At 54.0% G+C, this 20,103-nt stretch overlaps 2 protein-coding genes across 27 annotated transcripts in view; one reads left to right on the top strand and one right to left on the bottom strand.

Moving 5' to 3' along the window:
• The window catches only part of G6PD (glucose-6-phosphate dehydrogenase), a 13,395-nt gene extending 12,881 nt beyond the window's left edge, over positions 1-514 (bottom strand). For 7 of the 8 annotated variants that reach the window (XM_060407221.1, XM_060407223.1, XM_027962764.2 and 4 more), the window contains exon 1: positions 16-514. In XM_060407221.1, coding sequence (XP_060263204.1) covers positions 16-127 — 112 coding nt within the window. In that variant the 5' untranslated portion in view covers positions 128-514. The remainder of the gene's footprint in view (positions 1-15) is intronic. The other variant, XM_060407222.1, reaches the window with a different exon arrangement.
• IKBKG (inhibitor of nuclear factor kappa B kinase regulatory subunit gamma) overlaps positions 1-20,103 on the top strand; it is a 24,450-nt gene extending 4,347 nt beyond the window's left edge. For 3 of the 19 annotated variants that reach the window (XM_027963330.2, XM_027963332.2, XM_060408442.1), the window contains exons 2-10: positions 4,167-4,368; positions 6,146-6,357; positions 11,135-11,253; positions 13,646-13,798; positions 14,553-14,649; positions 15,660-15,803; positions 16,064-16,206; positions 16,382-16,443; positions 16,687-20,103. In XM_027963330.2, coding sequence (XP_027819131.1) covers positions 4,218-4,368; positions 6,146-6,357; positions 11,135-11,253; positions 13,646-13,798; positions 14,553-14,649; positions 15,660-15,803; positions 16,064-16,206; positions 16,382-16,443; positions 16,687-16,829 — 1,224 coding nt within the window. In that variant the 5' untranslated portion in view covers positions 4,167-4,217 and the 3' untranslated portion in view covers positions 16,830-20,103. Of the gene's footprint in view, positions 1-229; positions 443-547; positions 872-4,166; positions 4,369-6,133; positions 6,358-6,876; positions 7,014-7,574; positions 7,690-8,611; positions 8,713-11,134; positions 11,254-13,645; positions 13,799-14,552; positions 14,650-15,659; positions 15,804-16,063; positions 16,207-16,381; positions 16,444-16,686 lie in introns of those variants that run through there. The other 16 variants (XM_042241631.1, XM_042241633.1, XM_042241632.1 and 13 more) reach the window with 13 other exon arrangements.

The raw sequence follows: 20,103 nt of genomic DNA, 5'->3' as shown, positions 1-20,103 counted from the left end.
CTGCCCCTCGAGCACCTGCGCCGGCCGCTGAGCCGCGGGCCGCCTGCTGTCTCGGCTGCGGCTGTGCCGTGTCCCCGCTACCTCGCGAGTCCGCCTGCAGCTCCCCGCAGCTCGCCCGTGTCCCCATCCCTGGCCCGACCCCGCCCCTAGAGTCCGGCTGTCGGCGCAGGGCCCCGGGGAGGTTCTGCGTGCTCGCGCGGGCCTCCACTTCCGCCAGCTGCTTGACCCTGTCCTTCGACCCTGTTGGTGGGTGGGGTCTTCTGCAGCTCCGTCTCCTCGCCAGACCGGTCGCCGGAGCAGGTCAAATCAGCCCTATCAGATGACAGCCTCGTTGTGGTTCCAACCCTAGCGGGAAGGGGGACGGCCCTGCCGGAGAGACAAGGGGGAATGCAGGTCGCGACGCTAATTACTGGGGAATGCCCCGCCGGCCAACCGAGGCTTGGTGGGTTCAGGTTTCCGCTTTGGGCAGCCTCTCTCTCACCTTCCGCCGGCCGGCCAGGCAGGGGCGGGACCTGAGCATTTTACTTCCGGATCCGACAGCTTAGACACCGGAAGCCGGAAGTGAGAAGTTGGCAGAGGGAGAAGGGAAGGGCTACAGCGGAACTCGGACTTTCTCGGAGCGCCGGGGGTCCGAGGAACGCCCGGGGCCCGCCGTTCCCGCCCTTCTCACGTCGGACCGACTGAGCTGACAGGTGTGGCCCTCTTCTGAAGACAGGGTACCATCGGTGGGCGTTCTGCCGCCTCCGAAATCCCCTCCCCGGATGACCAGGCTTCCCCCTCCTGTTCGGTCCAGCCGGGTTCTGCTGCGCACTTCCAGAGCACCGGCGGAGGCAGGCCGATTGAGGACTCAGGTTACTTTGGCGGCGAGCGGGTTTGTTTCCGCCTCTCTTTCCTCCGCCAGCGCCGAGTCTGACCACACCCCTAGTTTGTGAATGACTCTTCTAGGTCGGAGACATTTTCTGTTCATCATCTGTGCATTTCAGGTTAAAGTTCTTTAAGAAGGCGTTAAATATGACTTGCCAGCTAAGTATCTCACCTCATGTGCATCATTTTGCTTCTTTGCAAAACGATGAATGTCTCCTGGACCTCGTATCATTTCTGTGACTTGAGGATGAATGGGCCATCCTGACATGTTAGAGGAACTCAGTAACGAAGCCGCTATACCTGGAGTAGAGTGAGCGAGGGAATGCTTAGAGTGGGAGCCGGTTTGATTCCTGGGTCGGGAAGATCCGCTGGAGAAGGGATAGGCTACCCACTCAAGTATTCTTGGGCTTCCCTGGTGGCTCAGCTGGTAAAGAATCCGCTTGCAATGTGGGAGACCTGGGTTCGATCCTTGGGTTGGGAAGATCCCCTGGAGAAGGGAAAGGCTACCCACTCCAGTATTCTGGCCTGGAGAATTCCATGGACTGTACAGTCCATGGGGTCGCAAAGATTTGGACACAGCTGAGCGAGTTTCACTTTAATGGGAGAACAGATAGGGCACGGCCTTGTAGGTAGTGGTAGGGACTTTAGGTTTTAAGCTATCGGCAATGAGGAACCATGGTAGGGATCCCAGCAGAGGAGGGATGTGATCAGAATCACCTTTCAGGCTGACTGGTCTGGCGCGGTGGGGAGAACTGACTATGGGGGCGGCACGTGTAGGAGCCGGGTGACTTTTAGGAGGTTATTACAATAATTACCTGAATAGTGATGTTGCTCTTATCATTTTATTGTGTAAAATTTCAAAGGCATAGAAAAGTATAATAGTCTAGTAAATTCAATGTACTCACTTCCCAGCTTCAACAGTTACCAACTCGTGGATATTTTTAATTCATACTCCTCAAAAACAGCTTCGTTGACATATAATTCACATACCTCGCAAATCACCCATTTAAAGTATACAGTTCACTGGTTTTTCAGTGCATTCACAGACTTGCACAACTATCACCATTAATTCCAGAACATTTTCATCACTCCAAAAAGAGACCCCATGAACTTCAGCCATCACTCTCACCACCCCATCTACCCCTGCTCTAAGCATCCACTAGTCTTTCTGTCTATGTATTTACCTATTCTGGACATTTCATGTAAATGGAGTCATAATATGTGGTCTTTTGTGAGTTGTTTCTTTTTATTAACATAATGTTGCAGCATGGGAATGTACTAGATTTTGTCTATTCATCAGTTGATAAACATCTGGGTCATTTTCACTGTGGCTGTTTGGAGTAATGCTGCTACCAACATTCCTGTGCAGACATGAGTTTTCATTTCTTTCAGGTAGATACCTAGCAGTTCACCCATTATTTAGAACCAAGTCCCAGACGCCATGTGATTTCTTTCAATAAAAGTTCCATGTGGATCTCTAAGAAATGACTTTGAAAGAAACATAGCCACACCAGCACTGTCACATGTAAAATAGTACCATTACCTGCTAAGTGTCATCAAATAGATTCTAAGATACATCTTGACAGGATTTCCTGATGAATCCGACGTGAGCTGTGAGACAGATGGGAATCAAGAAAGACTTGAAGGTTTTGTCCTGCCAGCTAGAGCATGGGTTAGCCATCTATTGGTAACAAGGAAGGCCATGAATGGAACTGGCCTCTGGGGATGATCAGGAGTGTAGTTTACCGAGGTTAGTTTTGAAAGGATGACTGGATATCCAAGTGGAGATCTGGCATTTGATGTGTGAGTTGGGCGTTCAGGAAAGAGTTCTGATTTGGGGCATCATTAGCATTAAGATGAGGGCTACAGTTTTGAGTCTGGATGGAATTAGTACTGGAGTGACTGAAATTAGAGAAAAAGTCCCAGAACAGAGCCCTAGGGCATGACCACATGAAGGGCTGGGTTAATGAGGATGGACCAATGAAAGCCTGAGAGAGAGCAGCCAGTGAGGTAGGTGGGAAACCAGTAGAGTGGGCTGTTCTGGAATCAGGGATCAGTGATCCATTAGATACTGCTAATGGGTTAGTAGGGTGTTCAGTGAAGCATCAGTGTAATAGTGAAATGTCCAAGCTCGTCTGGTGTTCAAGCCTCTGGCTGCAGCTCAGGCCCTACTGGAAACTTCTTTTGTGATTAGCTTCCTCTTCATGTAGCCAGTCTTGGGCAGGCCTTAAAAGGGCTCCAGGTTGATGCTGTCTGGCGTAGACTCCCTCTCTCTACTCCAGGTCACAAGAGAACACAAATGGCTCAGCCTTTCTCTGCCTCCCTGCCTTCATCTGTGAGCCCAGGCCCTGCTTTCAGATGTCTCAGTACACGTCAAACGTGGGATGATCCACTTTAGCCCTTCTGTTCCAAAGAACACTCACCAGGCTCTGAGTGATCTCTGTGAAGACCCTCTTACTTGGTGTATGGATTTCCTAGGGTTGCTGTAAGAGATAGCCACAAGTGGGGGCGGGGGTTTAAAACAACGGAAGTTTATCCTTTCCTGGCTCTGGAGACCAACAGCCTGAGGTCAAGGTGTTGGTAAGGCTGTGCTTCCTTCGAGGGCTCCAGGGCAGGGTCCTCTGGGCTTTGTCCAGCTTGTGGGGGCTTCAGGTGTCCCTGGGCTTGTGACCACATCCCTCCTGTCTCTGCCTGTATTTTCATGTGGCATCTCCTCTGTGTCTCTCCTCTTCTGTGTCTCATAAGGACACTTTTAGGGCCTTTCTCATCCAGGATTATCTTATCTCCAGATCCTTGATTTTATCGCATCTGCAAAGATCCTTTTCCGCAGTTTACAGTCACAGGTTCTGGGTGTCATAAGGTATTTAATAAGGTATGTCACATGGACATACCTTATTGGGGGTTATCATTCAACTCACTGTACTACGTGAGGGGCCACTCACCTCCACTCATGCTTGGAAGTGTGTGTGTGTAGGGTAGGATTCCCAGCATACCGACACATCCCTCCAAAACTAATTTTCTATGTTATTTCTCCTCTCTGGTGATGTTCTTAACTTCAGCTTACAGTTTACAAGCAGTGCTGAACCATGACCTTTCCAAGCCCCACAGAAGTGCCTGCACCTCCCTTAGGAATGGGACTATGTGCTACCTCTTAGACCAGAAAGCCCATGTTAGCATCTCTTTCCACTTGCCAGCATGCTCATCATTTTGCTTGAAGTGTGATGCCAGGACTCCTCGTCCTGCAGGGTAGGAGAATTCTGTATAGGTCTCTTCATATCCTACCCTTGCTAACTCTCTTTCAGGCCCTGACGTGTTGGATGAGCAGGCCCCCCTGAAAGAGTCCACTGTGTGAGATGGTGCAGCCGAGTGGTGGCCCGGCAGGGGACCAGGACATGCTAGGTGAAGAGTCTTCTCTGGGGAAGCCAGCCATGCTCCACATGCCTTCAGAGCAGGGCACCCCTGAGACCTTCCAGCGCTGTCTGGAGGAGAATCAAGAGCTCCGAGGTGAGGGCAACAGTGGGCGGGCAGCGTCAAATGTCTGGGGAGCAGGCCCTGCTGGGGGAATTGACCCCACTTACCCAGTGCCTCTGCGTTTTCTGGGACTGAGGTGGGCAGGCGCTCGAGAGCCAGTTTGTGGCTCTGGGTCAGCTAGCCTCCTTCCTTCATTTCCTGTGGGGTTCTCTGGAAGTGACTCACAGCTACAGAGTGCCATCCAGAATGTTTAGAGTCAGGACCAACACTGGGGAGGGGAGGGGATGGGAAGGGAAGGGCAGGGCAGTGAAGAAGAAGGGGTGGGCAGAGGGAGAAGCTGGGCTGCCCTCCCTCCAAGGAGCTCTGGAGCTGAGGTGACCTTTTTGGGTTGTCCCTGTCGGGCCAAGGCCGCCAGGCTCCTGTGTCTCCGTACTGATCAGCCATTGTTGTCATTCAGTCACTCAGTCGTGTGTCTGACTCTCTGTGACCCCATGGACAGAAGCATCAAACAATATACTGGAAAGGGGCGTGGCTACCCGAGGAAGGGCGTGGCTATTTAAGGGGCGTGGCCTGCTCCAGAAAGGGGTGTAGTCTGCTCTGGGCTAGGCTGGGGCTTCCTAGGAAGGGCCCGTGGGTGGCTTTGGGGAAGGGACATCTGGGCCACTGTGGGTGGACTGTCAATCGTCCCCCCTCCAGGTAAGACAACCAACAATATCCCCCAGGTGTCGTTAAATATGTTTCTGTGTTGGGGCCACATTGAGCTGGCAGCCAAGTTTGGGGCAGGGAGACAGTTCGCTCTCCACAGCTACATATGTGGTCTGAGCTCATCCCCAGGACAGTGGGGGCTGGTGGGGGCACCGTGGGCCTGAGGCAGAAAGCCCTGTCTCAGATCAGTCGCTCCCTTGTAGGGCTGGAGTCTTATGGGGACTGTGGTACGTAAAAGGAGGCTCTGGAGCCAGGCTCAGGAGCCATTGTGGTTCTAGCGAAAGAATGTTCCATCAGAAGGCCTATTTAGCTCATTGGGGGTTCTGAACAGAGAGGGGGCCTCCTCTAATCTAGTTCTGTGGTGGTTAGCACCTTCACAGGCCATGGATCCGTTTTGTCAGTACCAGTGGTGAGCTGCTGCTTGGCGGTGTCCCTGGGTGGGTGGCTCTCCTTTCCTCAGCCCTTGCTGACTGCCTGGGAAGAGGAGGACAAAGTGGTTCTTGAAGCTGTCTTGTGTACCAGGCACTTTGGCTGCTTTTCCATGTTACCCGTCCTGTCTCTGAGATGGGGATGCTTGTCCCCATTGAACGTGTACAAGAGGATGGTGAGGCTCAGAGAACTCGCCTGCTCCGAGACTTCTGGCCCTGCCCCCAAGACCCCCCTCAGTCTGGGGCCAGCAGAGCTCGGGGAAGTTTGCCCCCAGTCTGATCCTGAAGGCAGTGACCCAGGGGCCTGCTCTGACCCATGCAGAAGGCAGATGAGTTCCAGAGTCACTTACAAAGAACAAATAAACTGACATTTGACATTTTTTTTTTTTTTTTGGCCACACTGTGCGGCTTGTGGGACCTCAGTTCCCTGACCAGGAATTGAACCCGGGCCAGGGCAGTGAAAGCACTGGGTCCCAACCACGAGGCCACTAGGGACTCCCTGACATGTGTTTTTAAGTGAAGCTTTTGTGGACACTGGGGGTATGTCATTCGCGTAGCTGACTTTGAAAGTGATCGGCGAAACGAGGGAGTGTTGGGAAGACGTCCCAGTGGGGGAGTCCTCGGGGCGGTGGGGGGCCGCAGGCCCTGGGCTCATCTGGCCCCAGCTATCTCTGCAGACGCCATCCGCCAGAGCAACCAGATGCTGCGCGAGCGCTGTGAGGAGCTGCAGCGTTTCCAGGGCAACCAGAGGGAGGAGAAGGCCTTCCTCATGCAGAAGTTCCAGGAGGCCCGGGACTTGGTGGCGAGGCTGAGCCTAGAGAAGCGCGAACTGCGCCAGCAGAGGGAGCAGGCCCTACAGGAGGTGGAACGCCTGAAGACATGCCAGCAGGTAAGGACCTGGCTGCCTGCTTGGGGGCACCGGGGTGGGGGGCTCCCGGAGTTGGGGAAAGCTGTTGTCCTCCCAGTTACGGCATTAGGATGAGCAGCTGGCTGGGATATGGGTTGAAATCAGTAAAGATAAAGGAACGGAGGGCAAGTCCAGGAGAGACGGAGCCATGCATGAGAGTGTGCCCTCTGGGGACTTGTAGGGGTGGTCATTCCCGGAGGCCTGGGGCGCCTGTATGGCTCCCCTTAGGTACTTGATTTCTGGGTCCCAGAGATCAAGCTGGTACATGTGGCCCAGGGCCTGGCCAGAAATCACGCTGCTGGCAGTATAGACAGCCTGGTGGGGGCCCTTGGGGAGTGTCTCAGGTTTCCGGGGCTGCTGTAACAGAGTACCACAAACAGGGTAGTTGGAAGCCACAGAAATGTGTGGTCTGCCAGTCATGGAGGCTGGAAGTCCATGATCCAGGCGTGGACAGGGTTGGTTCCTTCTGAGGGCAGGATCTGGTCCAAGTCTGTCTCCTAGCCTCAGGTACCTGCTGGGAGGACTCTGTTCCGTGGTTTGCAAACACACTGTCACGTGGCCTTCTCCCCTCGTGTCTGGGCATCTTTCCTCATCTTATGAAGACACAAGTGTCAAAGAGCAGTTCATCCGGCCTTTAGGTAAAGGGGTAGGAACCGGTTTTGTTTGGTAACCACGGTCAGCAGACGAAAGCACCAGGCACCCTTCTGATTGGCATAGGGGTGCCGGTGATTTGAAGGGAGAGTGAGGTGGGGTCAGCGACAGGGTCTCGAGTGAAAACCCATGGTGGGTTGGTCAGGGTCAATGTGGTGAGGTCAGCAGCGTCCGTCCCCGGGGTCAGTTCTTGGATGTTACGATTCCATCCTACTCAGAGATGGGTAGACTCAGGCCCTGTCTTTCCTGAGGATCCCATTTCAAAGGAATGACTCTCAGGTCCCCGAGAAAGCCTCTCCTGGGTTGTTGGAGGTACACGGACATCTCAAAGGGCCAGAGCAGGGGTTCACATGTGGGGAGCCTTCTTAGGAAAGACTTGGAGAAAGGGGGGGTGCTCAGTCAAATGTTGGCTGGAGCAAACTACATTCTCTTGCTAGCCCTGTTTTCTCAGATGGGGACTCAAAAGGGAGCTGGGTCGGCCCAGGGTCCTGACCTTAGGCTGCAAGAAGTCACAGTAGAGCTTGCTCAATTGTCCGAGTCTTTTGTAGTTTTCAGGAGTCACTGGATCAGAGGCCTGCTCTCTTCCAGTGTGACCTCATCTTCACACCATTACATCTGCAGTGACCGTGTCTCTAGGTCAGATGCCATTGACATATACTGCAGGTTAGTTCAGTCACTCAGTTGTTTCCGACTCTATGCAACCACATGGACTGCAGCATGCCAGGCCTCCCTGTCCATTACCAACTCCCAGAGTTTACTCAAAACTCATGTCCATTGAGTTAGTGATGCCATCCAACCATCTCTTCCTCTGTCATCCCCTTCTCCTTCCATCTTCAATCTTTCCCAGCATCAGGGTCTTTTCCAGTGAGTCAGCTCTTCGTATCAGGTGGCCAAAGGATTGGAGTTTCAGCTTCAACATCAGTCCTTGCAATGAACATTCAGGACTGATTTCCTTTAAGCTGGACTCATTGGATCTCCTTCCAGTCCAAGGGACTCTCAAGAGTCTTCTCCAACATCATAGTTCAAAAGCATCAATTCTTTGGTGCTCAGGTTAGGCCTAACTGTGGGTTAGGCCGTGGCCATACCACTTTGGGGCCACCAGTAAAGCCACTACCACCCTGAACCTGTGCAGAAGGGAGAAGGAGAAGGCTGCTATTCTCAGAATGCCTGCAGAGCATCCACCTGCCCTGTACTTACGGGATGGGATGCTGGCTTCACAGTAGCGATCAGAGCCACTGCCAGAGCCCTATTGCTAGCTGACAAGTCTGACAGTAGTGGGTATTGGAGAGGCTATGGCTTCATGTTGCTGCTGGAAGCATCAATTGGTGACACTGCCTTGAAAAACCATCTGGCATTTTTTCTTCAAGTTGAAAGTTCAGGTCACCCTCACCTTGTCAGTTGTACCCCAGGTGTATACATAAAAGAAACTCTTGCACATGGACAGCAGGTGATAGGGGTAAGATGTTAACCCTGGAGAAACCAGAATAAAACTCATATACCATAAAATTTGTCCCTTGAAAGTATAGAATTCAATTGTTTTTAGTATAGTCTTAGAGTTGGCCAACCATCTCTTTCCTTTATGTAGTTCCAAAACCGCAAGAAGAAACCCCAGGAAGAAACCGTGTCCCCATGAGCTGTCACTCCGCAGTCCCATCCCCCCAAGCCCCAGGTACCTGCACATCTCCTGTGAGTGGAATCCTGCAATGTGTGGCTCTTGTGTCTGGCTACTTTCTCTCAGCATCATGTTTTTAAGGTTCATCCATGCTATAGTTTGTCCAAGTACCTCATTTCACTTTATGGCTGGATGATATTCCAGTATAGAGAGAGACTGCATTTTTTTTAATCCAGTCTTCATTTGATGGACATCTGGGTTATTTCTACTCTGGCTGTTAGGAGTAATGCTGCTATGAACATTTCTGTGCCGACATGAGTTTTCATTTCTTTCAGGTAGATATCTAGGAGTTCACCCATTTTTTAGAACCAAATTCCAGACACCGTGTGATTTTTTTCCAGAAAAAGTTCCATGTGCATCTCTAAGAAATGACTTTGAAAGAAACATAACCACACCAGCACTGTCACATGTAAAATAGTACCATTACCTGCTAAGTGTCATCAAATAGATTCTAAGATACATCTTGACAGGATTTCCTGATGGATCTCATGTGAGCTGTGAGAGGCAGATGAGAATCAAGAAGGACTTGAAGGTTTTGTCCTGCCAACTAGAGCATGGGTTAGCCATCTACTGGTAACAAGGAAGGCCATGAGTGGAACTGGCTTCTGGGGATGATCAGGAGTATAGTTTTACTGAGGTTAGTTTTGAGAGGATGACTAGATATCCAAGTGGAGATATTCATCTAATAGAACAGGTGGTGTGGGCTATTTGCACTCTTAGATGAGGAAGGTCTCACTAAGTTGCCATCGAGTAAGCCTGGAAGACAGGACATGAGCCATATGGATATCTGGGGAAAGAATGTTTTAGAGGAGAGGAAAGTATGTGCAAAGGTCCTGAGGCAGAAGCTTACCTGTAATGTTCAGGGAAGACTAAAGAGGCAAGCATAGCTGGGGCAGAATGGAGAGGGGCTGAGGAGGTAGTCATGGTGGAGACTAGTCATGTGGGATTAGTAAGCCAGTGGAAGGATTCAGGCTTTGATCCTGAGTGTGACAGGAACCAGGGGAGGGGGCTGAGCTATGTGGATTCATCTGGAGTATGGAGGATATTATGGATTGTTATGTTTCCTCCAAAGAAATGTCCATATCCTAACCCCTAGTACCTCAGAATGTGACCTTAGTTAAACATGAGGTCTTTGCAGATATAACCAAGTTAAGGTGAGGTCACAGTAGCTGAGGATGGGTTTAAATCCAATGACTGGTGTCCTTAGAAGAGAAGCAGACATACAGGGAAGATGGTCACGTGATGATGGAGGCAGAGATGGAGTGATGCAGCTACAGCTGATGAATACCAAGGACCGCTGGCCACCCCCAGAAGCCAAGGCAGTGGGCTGGAGCTGATCCTCCCTCAAAGCCCTCAGAACTATCCAGCGCTGCTGACACCTTGCTCTTGGACTCCTGGCCTCTAGAAAGCAATCTGTTTCTGTTATCTTAACCACCTGCCAAATTTGTGGTCCTTTTGGGCAGCCCTGGGGAACTCCTACAGCCACAGGGGTGGAACTGGGAGCCTGGGCAAGCTTATTGTAGCTGCTCAGCAAGGGACTCTCAGTGGGCTGGGCCCAGTGGTGGGCTGGAGTGTGGGCATTAATCCATAGGGTGTGCCCATGGGCTTCAAGGTGGAGAAGTTAGACAGGCAGTCAGATAGCTAAGTTGGGTTGTAAGAGACAAGTCTGTCCTGGAGGTAGGACTCTGTAAAGTCTCAGCCTTTGGAGGGTACTGAAGGCCTTGAGACAGAGCAGGTCATCCTCACATGTGTATACATGGAGAGGGTCACAGGCCTCAGACTGCCTTTGAGAAGGAATGGTGGGCGGGGCTGTGTGCACATGTGTGAGTGCACGAGTGTGTGTGTGCAGGCCCCCAGGCCTGGCTGGGAGGTCTGTGTGGTGGTTGGTACCGAGGGGCGGGGAAAGCTGAGGACTGGGGCTTGACCCTGGGCTTGAGCAGGCCTCGGTCTCGGGACTGGAGTCTGGACAGCTTGAAGGGAGTTGGGCAAAGGGGAGTTGGGCCAACTCTTGCATCTTGTTGCTTGTGCAAATCTTCTGGAAATGGTATTAGTCCACATCACCTTCCAGTGGCCTGGGGCCCATGGAGCAGTGTATCTTTGTCACTCTGTTTGAATCTTGCCTTCCTCGGCACTGAGTCTCAGAGGTGGAGAGGCTCCCATGTCCCTGCCTCTCCTTTTGCCCCATCTGCAGGGATGAGGAAGGCCTGGGAGGGGGTGCTCACGGGACGGGATCTCTTTCCACTGCTTCAGTTGCCTGGATGAGGGGGAGATGCTTCCAGAGGTGGAGGTTAGGTGAGGGGGACCGCTGAGGGCAGCACTCAGGAGGCCTGTCACCGTGTTTCCAGGCTTCCCCGGGGACTTGAGTGTGCAAGGGGCAGGCAGCTGGCAAAAAAACCACTGCTGACAGAAAGTGGCTCTTTTTTTTTTTTCATGCAGCAGATGGCTGAGGACAAGGCCTCAGTGAAAGCCCAGGTAACATCCTTGCTGGGGGAGCTGCAGGAGAGCCAGAGTCGCTTGGAGGCTGCCACTAAGGAGCGCCAGGCTTTGGAGAGCAGGTGAAGTGACAGGGAGGGCGAGCCCAGCCCGAGGCCACTGCCAGGGCTCCCGAGGAGAACAGGACCCTTCGGGAGCCTCCAGAAATGTCCTCTGTGACAGGACACACAGGACTGGGGGTACTGGGCGTCCAGGACCTGGGTCTCAGTGCACCTGTGGGCTCTCTGACCTTCTGCTGGAGTTTGTCTTCTTTACTGAGTGGGTGTTTCTGGGGTGGTGTGAAAGGGCACGCCTGTGGGCTGCAGGGAAGCCCTCCCAGCTGAGAATGATGACAAGGAATGGGCACACACCAGGACCCCCAAGGGCAGAAGACACGGGTCAGGGGTGAAGACCCCCATGCCTTTGGTTCCCTCTCTCCCTCCCTTGAGGGGGCCCCAGCACGCTTCCTTCATAGGCAGCAACAGAGGCCCCCCCTGGAGACCTAGGGAGCCCACTCGAGATTCAGCGCCATGAGTATTATTGAGGGCTGATGGCTACCAGGCATGTGCCAAACTTCCTGACTCCCAGAGGAAAGCTGGTGCGCCCTGTAGACCACCCTGTGGTGCCAACAGCTGAGGCACAGAGACCACCCTTATCAGTAGAGAAAGTGTCGCATCAATGTCAAGGACTCGCACCAGCCTACTGCCCAGGCACCATCCCCGGGCCATCCTTGCACACTGGCCCTTCTGAAGTCAGCATCCTTAGGTCCTCTGGTGGCTCTCTTCTGCAGTGGGAGGTTTCTGCAGGTGAGGGTATTGGGTCAAAGGGCACGGATGTTTCTGTGGATCTCACGCCCCTCCACTGCAGATGCCCCAAACTGATGGGTTTGGGCTACAGGGTGGCCCCAGCCCTCGCAGCACTGGAGGTGGTCAGGGTGCCCCGGGTGGTGTCCGGGATGCCTTCCTGAAGGAGGCTAGGGGAACAGGCAGGAGGTAAGCGTGTGTGAGCGTGCCGCCCTCTAGGAAATGGATGGCGAGTGGGGAGGCCACTCAAGGATGAGCCTACTGGCTCTGGGATTGTTGCATCCTGCCGTCTCCCCAGACATGCCTCAGTCACTCAGTGTTGGGAAAAGGCACATGTAATTTTTAGGATACTCTGGTATCTTCTCTGCCTATCTCTTTTTCTGTGCACCTAAAAGAAGCTGCTGGAGTTGGGACACTGTCAATGCAGTTTTGTAACTGCCTTTGGTCCTCTGTGGAGAAGGCAATGGCACCCCACTCCAGTACTCTTGCCTGGAAAATCCCATGGACGGCGGAGCCTGGAAGGCTGCAGTCCATGGGGTCGCTGAGGGTTGGACACGACTAAGCGACTTCACTTTCACTTTTCACTTTCCTGCATTGGAGAAGGAAATGGCAACCCACTCCAGTGTTCATGCCTGGAGAATCCCAGGGATGGGGGTGCCTGGTGGGCTGCCGTCTATGGGGTCGCACAGAGTTGGACACGACTGAAGCGACTTAGCAGTAGCAGTTGGTCCTCTAACGACCCTGGAGGGCCGTTATTCCAGCAGTTATAGGCTCTTGGGCACCCTGCTTTCCTATCACCCCACCTCCGCTTCTACCCCCTTGGCTGAGCACGTATGTGCTGAACTACACAGCTCAGGGCAGGAGGTGTCTCCCATCAGGCCCCTGGCAGGTGGCAGTCCCATCCGATGATGGCAGTGACAGGGCTGGGTTTTGTCAGCTCACAGACGGGATCTGCGTCTGATAGACTGGCCCAGGTGTGGAGAGATGCTGGGACCAGAGCCCATCTCCAGCAGCCTCCCGCCATCACCCTGCAGTGGGGCTGAGGCAGCCTCGGTCCAGTGGTTGGCCTGGCCGAAGCCTGGACCCAGAGTGCAAGGTGCTGTTTGGATGTAGGAGACCCGGGGCGGTGGGGGGTGCTGGGCCATCAGTGCTGTATACCCACAGGCAGGCAAGTAGGAGGCTCTTTGGACAGGTGTGGAGCCTGCGTGGCCTCTGGAGCAGTGCCCCTTTCCGGCTCCCCCCCATTTCTGACTTCTCCCTCCCCACCTTCTAGAAATTCTATCAAGACTGGCTGTCTCTACTTCCTTTCCTTGCAGTCCCTCCCGACCCATCCACTAGATGGCCCTGGCCAGCGCACCCAGCACCCGTCTGTGGTAACCTCATGGGCAGTTCCCGGGGCTCCTCTCCCCTGGGACCATCTCCTTTACCCCCAGAACAGCCTTCCTGGATGGCTGTCCCCAGCCCAAACCCGTCCCGAGCCAGGTACCCTGCAGTCGTCCATGTCTCCTCAGCCAGTGCCCACCCTGGAGTCACCTGGAGGCCTCCCCCTTCGTTGCCCTGTGCCAGGACTGGTCCCCTGCCCTGGTGTCCGTCTTGCACCATGTGGCAGGGGTGCTGGGTTGGCCGGTGCCCCCCTCCGCTGGGCCTGTGTGTGACCTCCGCTTCCTCACAGGGCCCGGGTGGCCAGTGAACAGGCCCGGCAGCTGGAGAGCGAGCGGGAGGCGCTGCAACAGCGGCATAGCGTGCAGGTGGACCAGCTGCGTCTGCAGAACCAGAACATGGAGGCTGCCCTGCGCATGGAACGCCAGGCTGCCTCGGAGGAGAAGTGAGTGGGATGTGGTGGGGGGACGTCCAGCGCTGTCCCTGACTGTCATCACACCCCAGCGAGGCGTCCTGGAGAGGGTGACATCCTTCACTCTCCTATCCACATTCCAATTCCACCCTCTGGCCCACACGTTCACAGCGTCCTATTGAGGATCCTGCTTTGTCTTTGATGGGGTGTCTTTTGAGTCTTCTTTCATCTCAAACCATCCTCCTGCTTTTCTGGATTCTTCATGAAGTTGACTTTTTTGAAGGGGACTTTAGTTTTATTTTTTGCACATAAAAATACATATTCTTATGAAACAGAACTATGTCTTCCAGAAAATACTTAAGAGACTGACGTATTACATTTTTATAAATCTCATTCATTATTGTCTCTGGTTCACTAAAAATTGCTGGACTCTTCTGTCTGCTGCTGCTGTGGTCAGTCTGTTGTGACAGGTTTTTTATTGTTTTTCTTTCTTTTTTGTTGTGATATGTTTTGATTGAAGTACGTGAAGAAAAGCCAACCCCACAGAAATGTGTAGTTGGACCAAAGCTCTGCTTTGTGATACACATTGCTTTCTATACTATTTTGAAAATGTGTGATTTAAGGAAAAGGATATGAACTAGGTAGCAAAGCTTGCCTTGGAGCTGATGGCCTGCAAGGCCCAGAGGCACCCCGGAAGCCACATTCTGGCCTTCAACCTTGAGGGAAAGGAAGGGGGTGGAGTTGGACGCTGTGGCTGGATCAGGACAAGGTGGTTTCTTTTCCTCAGGCGGAAGCTGGCCCAGCTGCAGGTGGCTTATCACCAGCTCTTCCAAGAGTATGACAGCCACATCAAGAGCAGCATGGTGAGCAGTGAGCGGAACCGAGTGAGTATTGGAGAGGTGTCTTCCGGGTGTTGGGGACTGAGCTGCCCCTGGCTCCTCTCCCTGCAGTTCGGGAGCTGATCCCCTCCCCTAGATCCGGGATATTGGAAGTCAAGGCCCTACCTTAACAGACTCACAGAGCTGGCTTTGGAGAGGGATACTTGATTCACCCTAGAGCTTGGTCAGGGCCCTGGAGTGATGGGTCAGGCCAGACGGTGGGGGGAGATGGAGACACTTGGGCTGTGTTGTTTGCTGCCCATGGTGGACGGAGGGGAGGGTGCCTCCAGATGCTCTGCCCTGAGCAGGATCACGCTTGTCTCCATGGCTGCTCCCACCTGCCAGGTGTCCCCTGGGAATGTTTCCGTATCAGTCTTGAAGGTGACTGGGAGCCCTGTGGTCGTTGGTTGTCATCAGACCTATCCTGAGTGTAGTTTCTAGTGATCACATTTCAAGGATATAGTTAAACAGAAACATACTTGGAAGAGACTTATAAGGGTAAAGCCTGAAACTGGGTCACATGATGAAGAGCCAGTTACAAAAACGTGGCCCTTTAACCTCAAGAGGGAAGGCTGGGTGTTGTGTGTGTGTGCATGTGTGTGCATCTGTGTGTGTGAGTGTGTCTCTGTGGGTGTGGTGGGGGTGGCAGCAGGAAAGGGGGTTGTGGGGCGTCTGTGAGGTGGCATCACGGGGGAACCTGTGAGACTTGGCTTAGTGGGCACATGGTGGAGCACTAGGGCGTGAGACTGGCCTGCGTGGAGCGGGTGGCCCCTGTCCTTTGGAGGGTTGGACGAGGACTGTACAGTTCAGGATGGAATGTCAGCCTGGGGGAGGTTGTGCCAGGTGACCCCAGTGGTCCTCGCCGGCCTCCTCTGCCTTTCCCGTGCCTTGCAAAATGCCCCGTCTTTGGTTCCTTTTGGTCCTCCTCCCCAGGAGCAGTGGCTGGCCCGGGGACGGCCCGGCCTCCATGGCTGGGCCGGATGGGGCTCCGTCAGCTCCCTGTCCCCCACATCTAGGGACTGCAGCTGGAGGATCTCAAGCAGCAGCTCCAGCAGGCTGAGGAGGCCCTGGTGGCCAAACAGGAAGTGATCGACAAGCTGAAGGAGGAGGCGGAACAGCACAAGATTGTGATGGAGACTGTCCCAGTGCTGAAAGCCCAGGTGAGAGCTCATCCCTGTGGCCGGCCTGTGAAGGTGTAGGCTGGGATGCGAGGGCTGGGACCTGCCATGTGTTGGGTGTCATTTGGTAGTGGCCTCTCAGAAAGGCTCTGAGCCCCTCGAGATGTTCCTCGAACTTGCGATGCCCTGGCGGGGACCGTCTTCATGCTGAGGGGCTCTGCTGGCCCCCTCCCAGTGTTCCCCGGGCCTGGCATGAAGTGGCTGATGGACAGCACGCGCTGCCCCTCTCTTGGTTTTGCCAGGCGGATATCTACAAGGCAGACTTCCAGGCTGAGAGGCAGGCCCGGGAGAAGCTGGCTGAGAAGAAGGAATTCCTGCAAGAACAGCTGGAGCAGCTGCAGAGGGAATATAGCAGGTTGAAGACCAGCTGTCAGGAGTCAGCCAGGTGAGTGTCGGAGCACAGGCTCCACGGGCAGTGGTGCTGGGTCCTAGGCCTGTCAGGTCAAGGTGGGGCTGGCCTCGCCCTCCCCACATTGCACCCCATCCTTTCCGTAGCCTTGTGCATTCTGGAGATGTGACTCAGATGTGTTGATTGGACACTTTCTTTTCTTTTCTCAAAGGATTGAAGACATGAGGAAGCGGCACGTTGAGGTCTCCCAGCCCCCCTTAACACCTGCCCCAGGTGAGCGAGCAGCGGGAGGAGGCACGATGGATCCCAATACTACGGGGGAAGAGGGAACTGGACGTGGCCCCCTCCTCCCCATCAGTACACCCCCACCCCAGGGGTGGGCCTAAAAGGGAGATGCTGGCCTTGGTGACTCAGGTAGTCATAGCCCAGGTGTCAGTCCTCGCCTTGCCCCACAGTTGGTGCAGAGGGTCACACACATGAAGCCCACCCCGACTGGTGCCTGATCTCTTTCCCCAGCTCATCACTCCTTTAACCTGGCCCTGCCCATCCAGAGGAGAAGCCCCCCTGACGAGCCGCCCAACTTCTGCTGCCCCAAGTGTCAGTATCAGGCTCCTGACATGGACACCCTGCAGATACACGTCATGGAGTGCATCGAGTAGGGCTGCAGGCCGCCAGGCAGCCCAGGACCGTGCTCTCTGCTGCTTTCCTCTCCTGTCTGCCTGGGCCTGAACTAGGGGCAGCTGACACAGAGTGAGCGCCCTCTCTGAACCCCGAGACCTAGCCACAGGCCCCCATGCTTCCACACCCTCGTTTATGGGTTCGCCTCTCTTAGGGCAACACAGAGCCCCAGTGAGGCCCACCACTGTGCCCTTTTGTTTCGTTCTGTCTACCTGAGCTGCTTGGCTCTTGGGTTCACACTTTTTCCACCTGTGCTAGGAAGGTCACGAGCCACAGCTGGGGCTCCTGGACACTGGCTTCCCAGGCTGAGATGGGCAGAGCCTTCCTCCCAGCCACCTGGCACAGCACCTAGGGTGCAGGTCTTGTAAGCTGGGTGCTGTTCCCTTGGCGGCTACAGCCCATTGGACTGATGCTGTCTGTTACTACTGGACATTGGGGTTGTCGCTGTGGTACAAAATCCTTGTGCATCTCTCATACGTACCTTGGGTTGGATCCTTCGAAGTGGCACCATTGAGTATCCACCAGGGCTAGACAGCACTGAGGCCCCTACCCTGGTGTGCCTTCCTGCTCTCCCCACAGCTCTGCCATGGGTGATGGTGTCCAAGAGTGGGGGGGGCTTGTGCCCATCCCACAAAGTGAGCTCCTCTCTGTTAAGAGTAAGCTTGACTTATCTTTTCAGAGCTTGAAGGGTCCTTTTCAGTTCTGGTATAAATGGCCTGCTTGGATTTTTTTTACGTATTTTTCTGTTGAGCGGTTAGTCTTTTATTCCTTGACTTACAAGAGCTCTTTGGTCATTAGGGGGATCGACTCTTTTCGTGTGTGATGTAACCTGCGGTTATCTCTTCTTCCTGACTTGGTACCGGTGTGTTTGCACTGGAGCCTGTTCTTTGTTGTTTCATTTATCCTGCACAACTTCGGGTTTAGCGTTGTCACCACCTCTTGGTCTGAGGAGGTGTGCATGCCACAGGTACATTTGCCCCGTGCTGCCTGATGTTGCAATGCACCCTGGTCCTCCCCAGGAGTGCTGCCACCAAAGTCTGTGATGCTGTTCCCTGTGCCAGCTCCAGATACCCCAGCCTGGCCAACAGAAGCCACTTCACCATCTCTGGCAGAGTACCAGCATCAGAGAACTGTTTTATAGTTTTGCAAGAATCTGGATATTTCCGAGGATGTCGACGCTGTGGGCATCAACCCTGTAATTGTGGTTTCCTTCTCAGCGCCCAGCATCCCTCTGTGCCCCGGGGGCTGCCTGGTTGGAAACGGGATGACACAGACCCCTGTCCCTGGGTTTTGTGTGGGACACCTGCTATCTGGCAGTGCCAGGGCGGACTAGGATCGGGATATCAGTCTGGCTAGATGAAGGCCCAGCCAGCATCCTGTTCTGAAAACAAGCCTGGGCTGGGAGCTTTCTTGTCATCTGCAGGGGGAGACTGATCTACTTCCTGAAGCCCAGTGTTCAGTTGCAAATGGTCCTTCAGGAACATGTTAAAGGCACAGATAGGTTCTCTGCTCATGGATGCTTTTTCAAACCATATCCTGCAATTTTTCTACAAGAGCACTTGCCATTTTGGGGGAATGTATTAGTTTCCTTTTGTTGCTGGAGCAGGTGACTTAGGCCTCCCACTTCTGGAGGCCTAAGTCTGAAATCCAGGTGTGGGCAGGCTTTGTTCCTTCTAGAGGCCTCTCTCCCAGCTCCCAGTGGTCTTCCTCAGAATTCCTTGGCAGGTGGACGTGTCTCTCCAGCATCTGCCTCTGTCTCTACATAGTCTTCTCCACTTTTTCTTCTCTTTCAAGGACACTTATTGGATTTGGAGCCCCCTCCCCCCCCCGCCCTGAGTCATTCAGGATGACCTCGTCTCCAGATGCTTGCTTTCATCGCATCTACAAAGACCCTTTTTTCCAAGTAAGATCACAGTCACACGTTCTGGGGGTCAGGACATGTGCATCTGTGTTGGCCACTGTTCAGCCCAGCACAGGGTCATCTGGTGCCCACAGATGAGGACAGATGTGTTTGAAGGCAGGCATCTCTGGGATTGCCAGCTCTGTCGGAGGGCTTGCTCCCTGGGGTGATGGTGACCACTGCGCTCTGCAGAGGTAACACTGTGGTGAGGAAAAATGGAGTTGGGAGTGGGGTAGGTGCTTGCAGGCTCGGGGACTGTCGAGCCTCAGACCCTTCATCTCCAGCTGGACAGCACTGCTGAGGCTGATGCACGTGGCTAGGAGAAAGAGGATGACTCTGTTGGACCACTTGCATCCTGGGTGGTGGCTCCTGGCTGGGTAGGGATTGGTTTCGTGCTTCTAAGATGACACATATACACCAGAGTGCTTCTCTGACCAGCTCCCTCCTCTGAAAGGGGGCTGAAAGAAGGGAGATCCCAGAGTGGTGCAAGGTGAACATTCTCTGCCCACCCCCCCCAACCCAGGAGTATTTCTGCAGCTCAGGCAGAGGCCCCCACCTAGGCAGCACAGTGGCTGTAGTGGGAGCTTCACACACATTCCACCTCTGCCCCAGAGCAGCTGCTTTGGGGCTGACTGGGGACTGGTTGCCAGCCGGGACCCACTGCTGTCTGGAACCTTCTCTTCCTGCAGACTGGGCACCCCTCACACCTGGCCTCCTGCCTCCCATGGGGCTGACAGGATGTGAAAGACTGAAGGTTTTCAACCAGGCTTCTGAAACAAGGGGCTGGATTCCTTCCGTGAGGGAAGCAGCCTGCCTGCGGGGTCAGCTGTGGCCCCTGGACCCTCATGACCGTGGGTTTGGGTGGTGGAGATGGACAGATACGATCTCCACGTTGGCATTGTCCATTGCTTCCACACACCCTGCTTCATTACCTGGTTAAGAGAATGCACGTTAAGAGCAATCAGATAAGCACAATACAAAAGCATTTCTTTCTCATGAATGGCTAGAATGACATAGACTCAAACTAGACAAAAAGTGATGTCAAAATGGCAGCTAACGCTGACTTCCAGTGCCCTGTTGACAAGGCACGGGGACCCACTGCCATGGGGCTGGTCGGGTGGGATGGACAAGCCCATAGGGAGTGTCCTAGCCTCCTCAACCCCGCGACTTCAACACTGTCAGGCTGCTGGCTGAAGCAGCATCTGTAGCCACCAAAGGCCATGGAGTAGGAGGCAGCACTTCTGGAGCCGTGGATACCTCGTCACCTGGAACCCACTCTGGAGCATGTGGGTGTGAAAAAGCCAACAGACACAGTGATATATGAAGTGTGACCCCAATAAAAGATGGAGAGCTGT

This window comes from Ovis aries, chromosome X (genome assembly GCF_016772045.2).
Source record: "Ovis aries strain OAR_USU_Benz2616 breed Rambouillet chromosome X, ARS-UI_Ramb_v3.0, whole genome shotgun sequence".
Classification (NCBI taxonomy): domain Eukaryota; kingdom Metazoa; phylum Chordata; class Mammalia; order Artiodactyla; family Bovidae; genus Ovis; species Ovis aries.
Note: the sequence above shows the minus strand (reverse complement) of the source record. Positions and strands in the feature narration are given on the sequence as shown.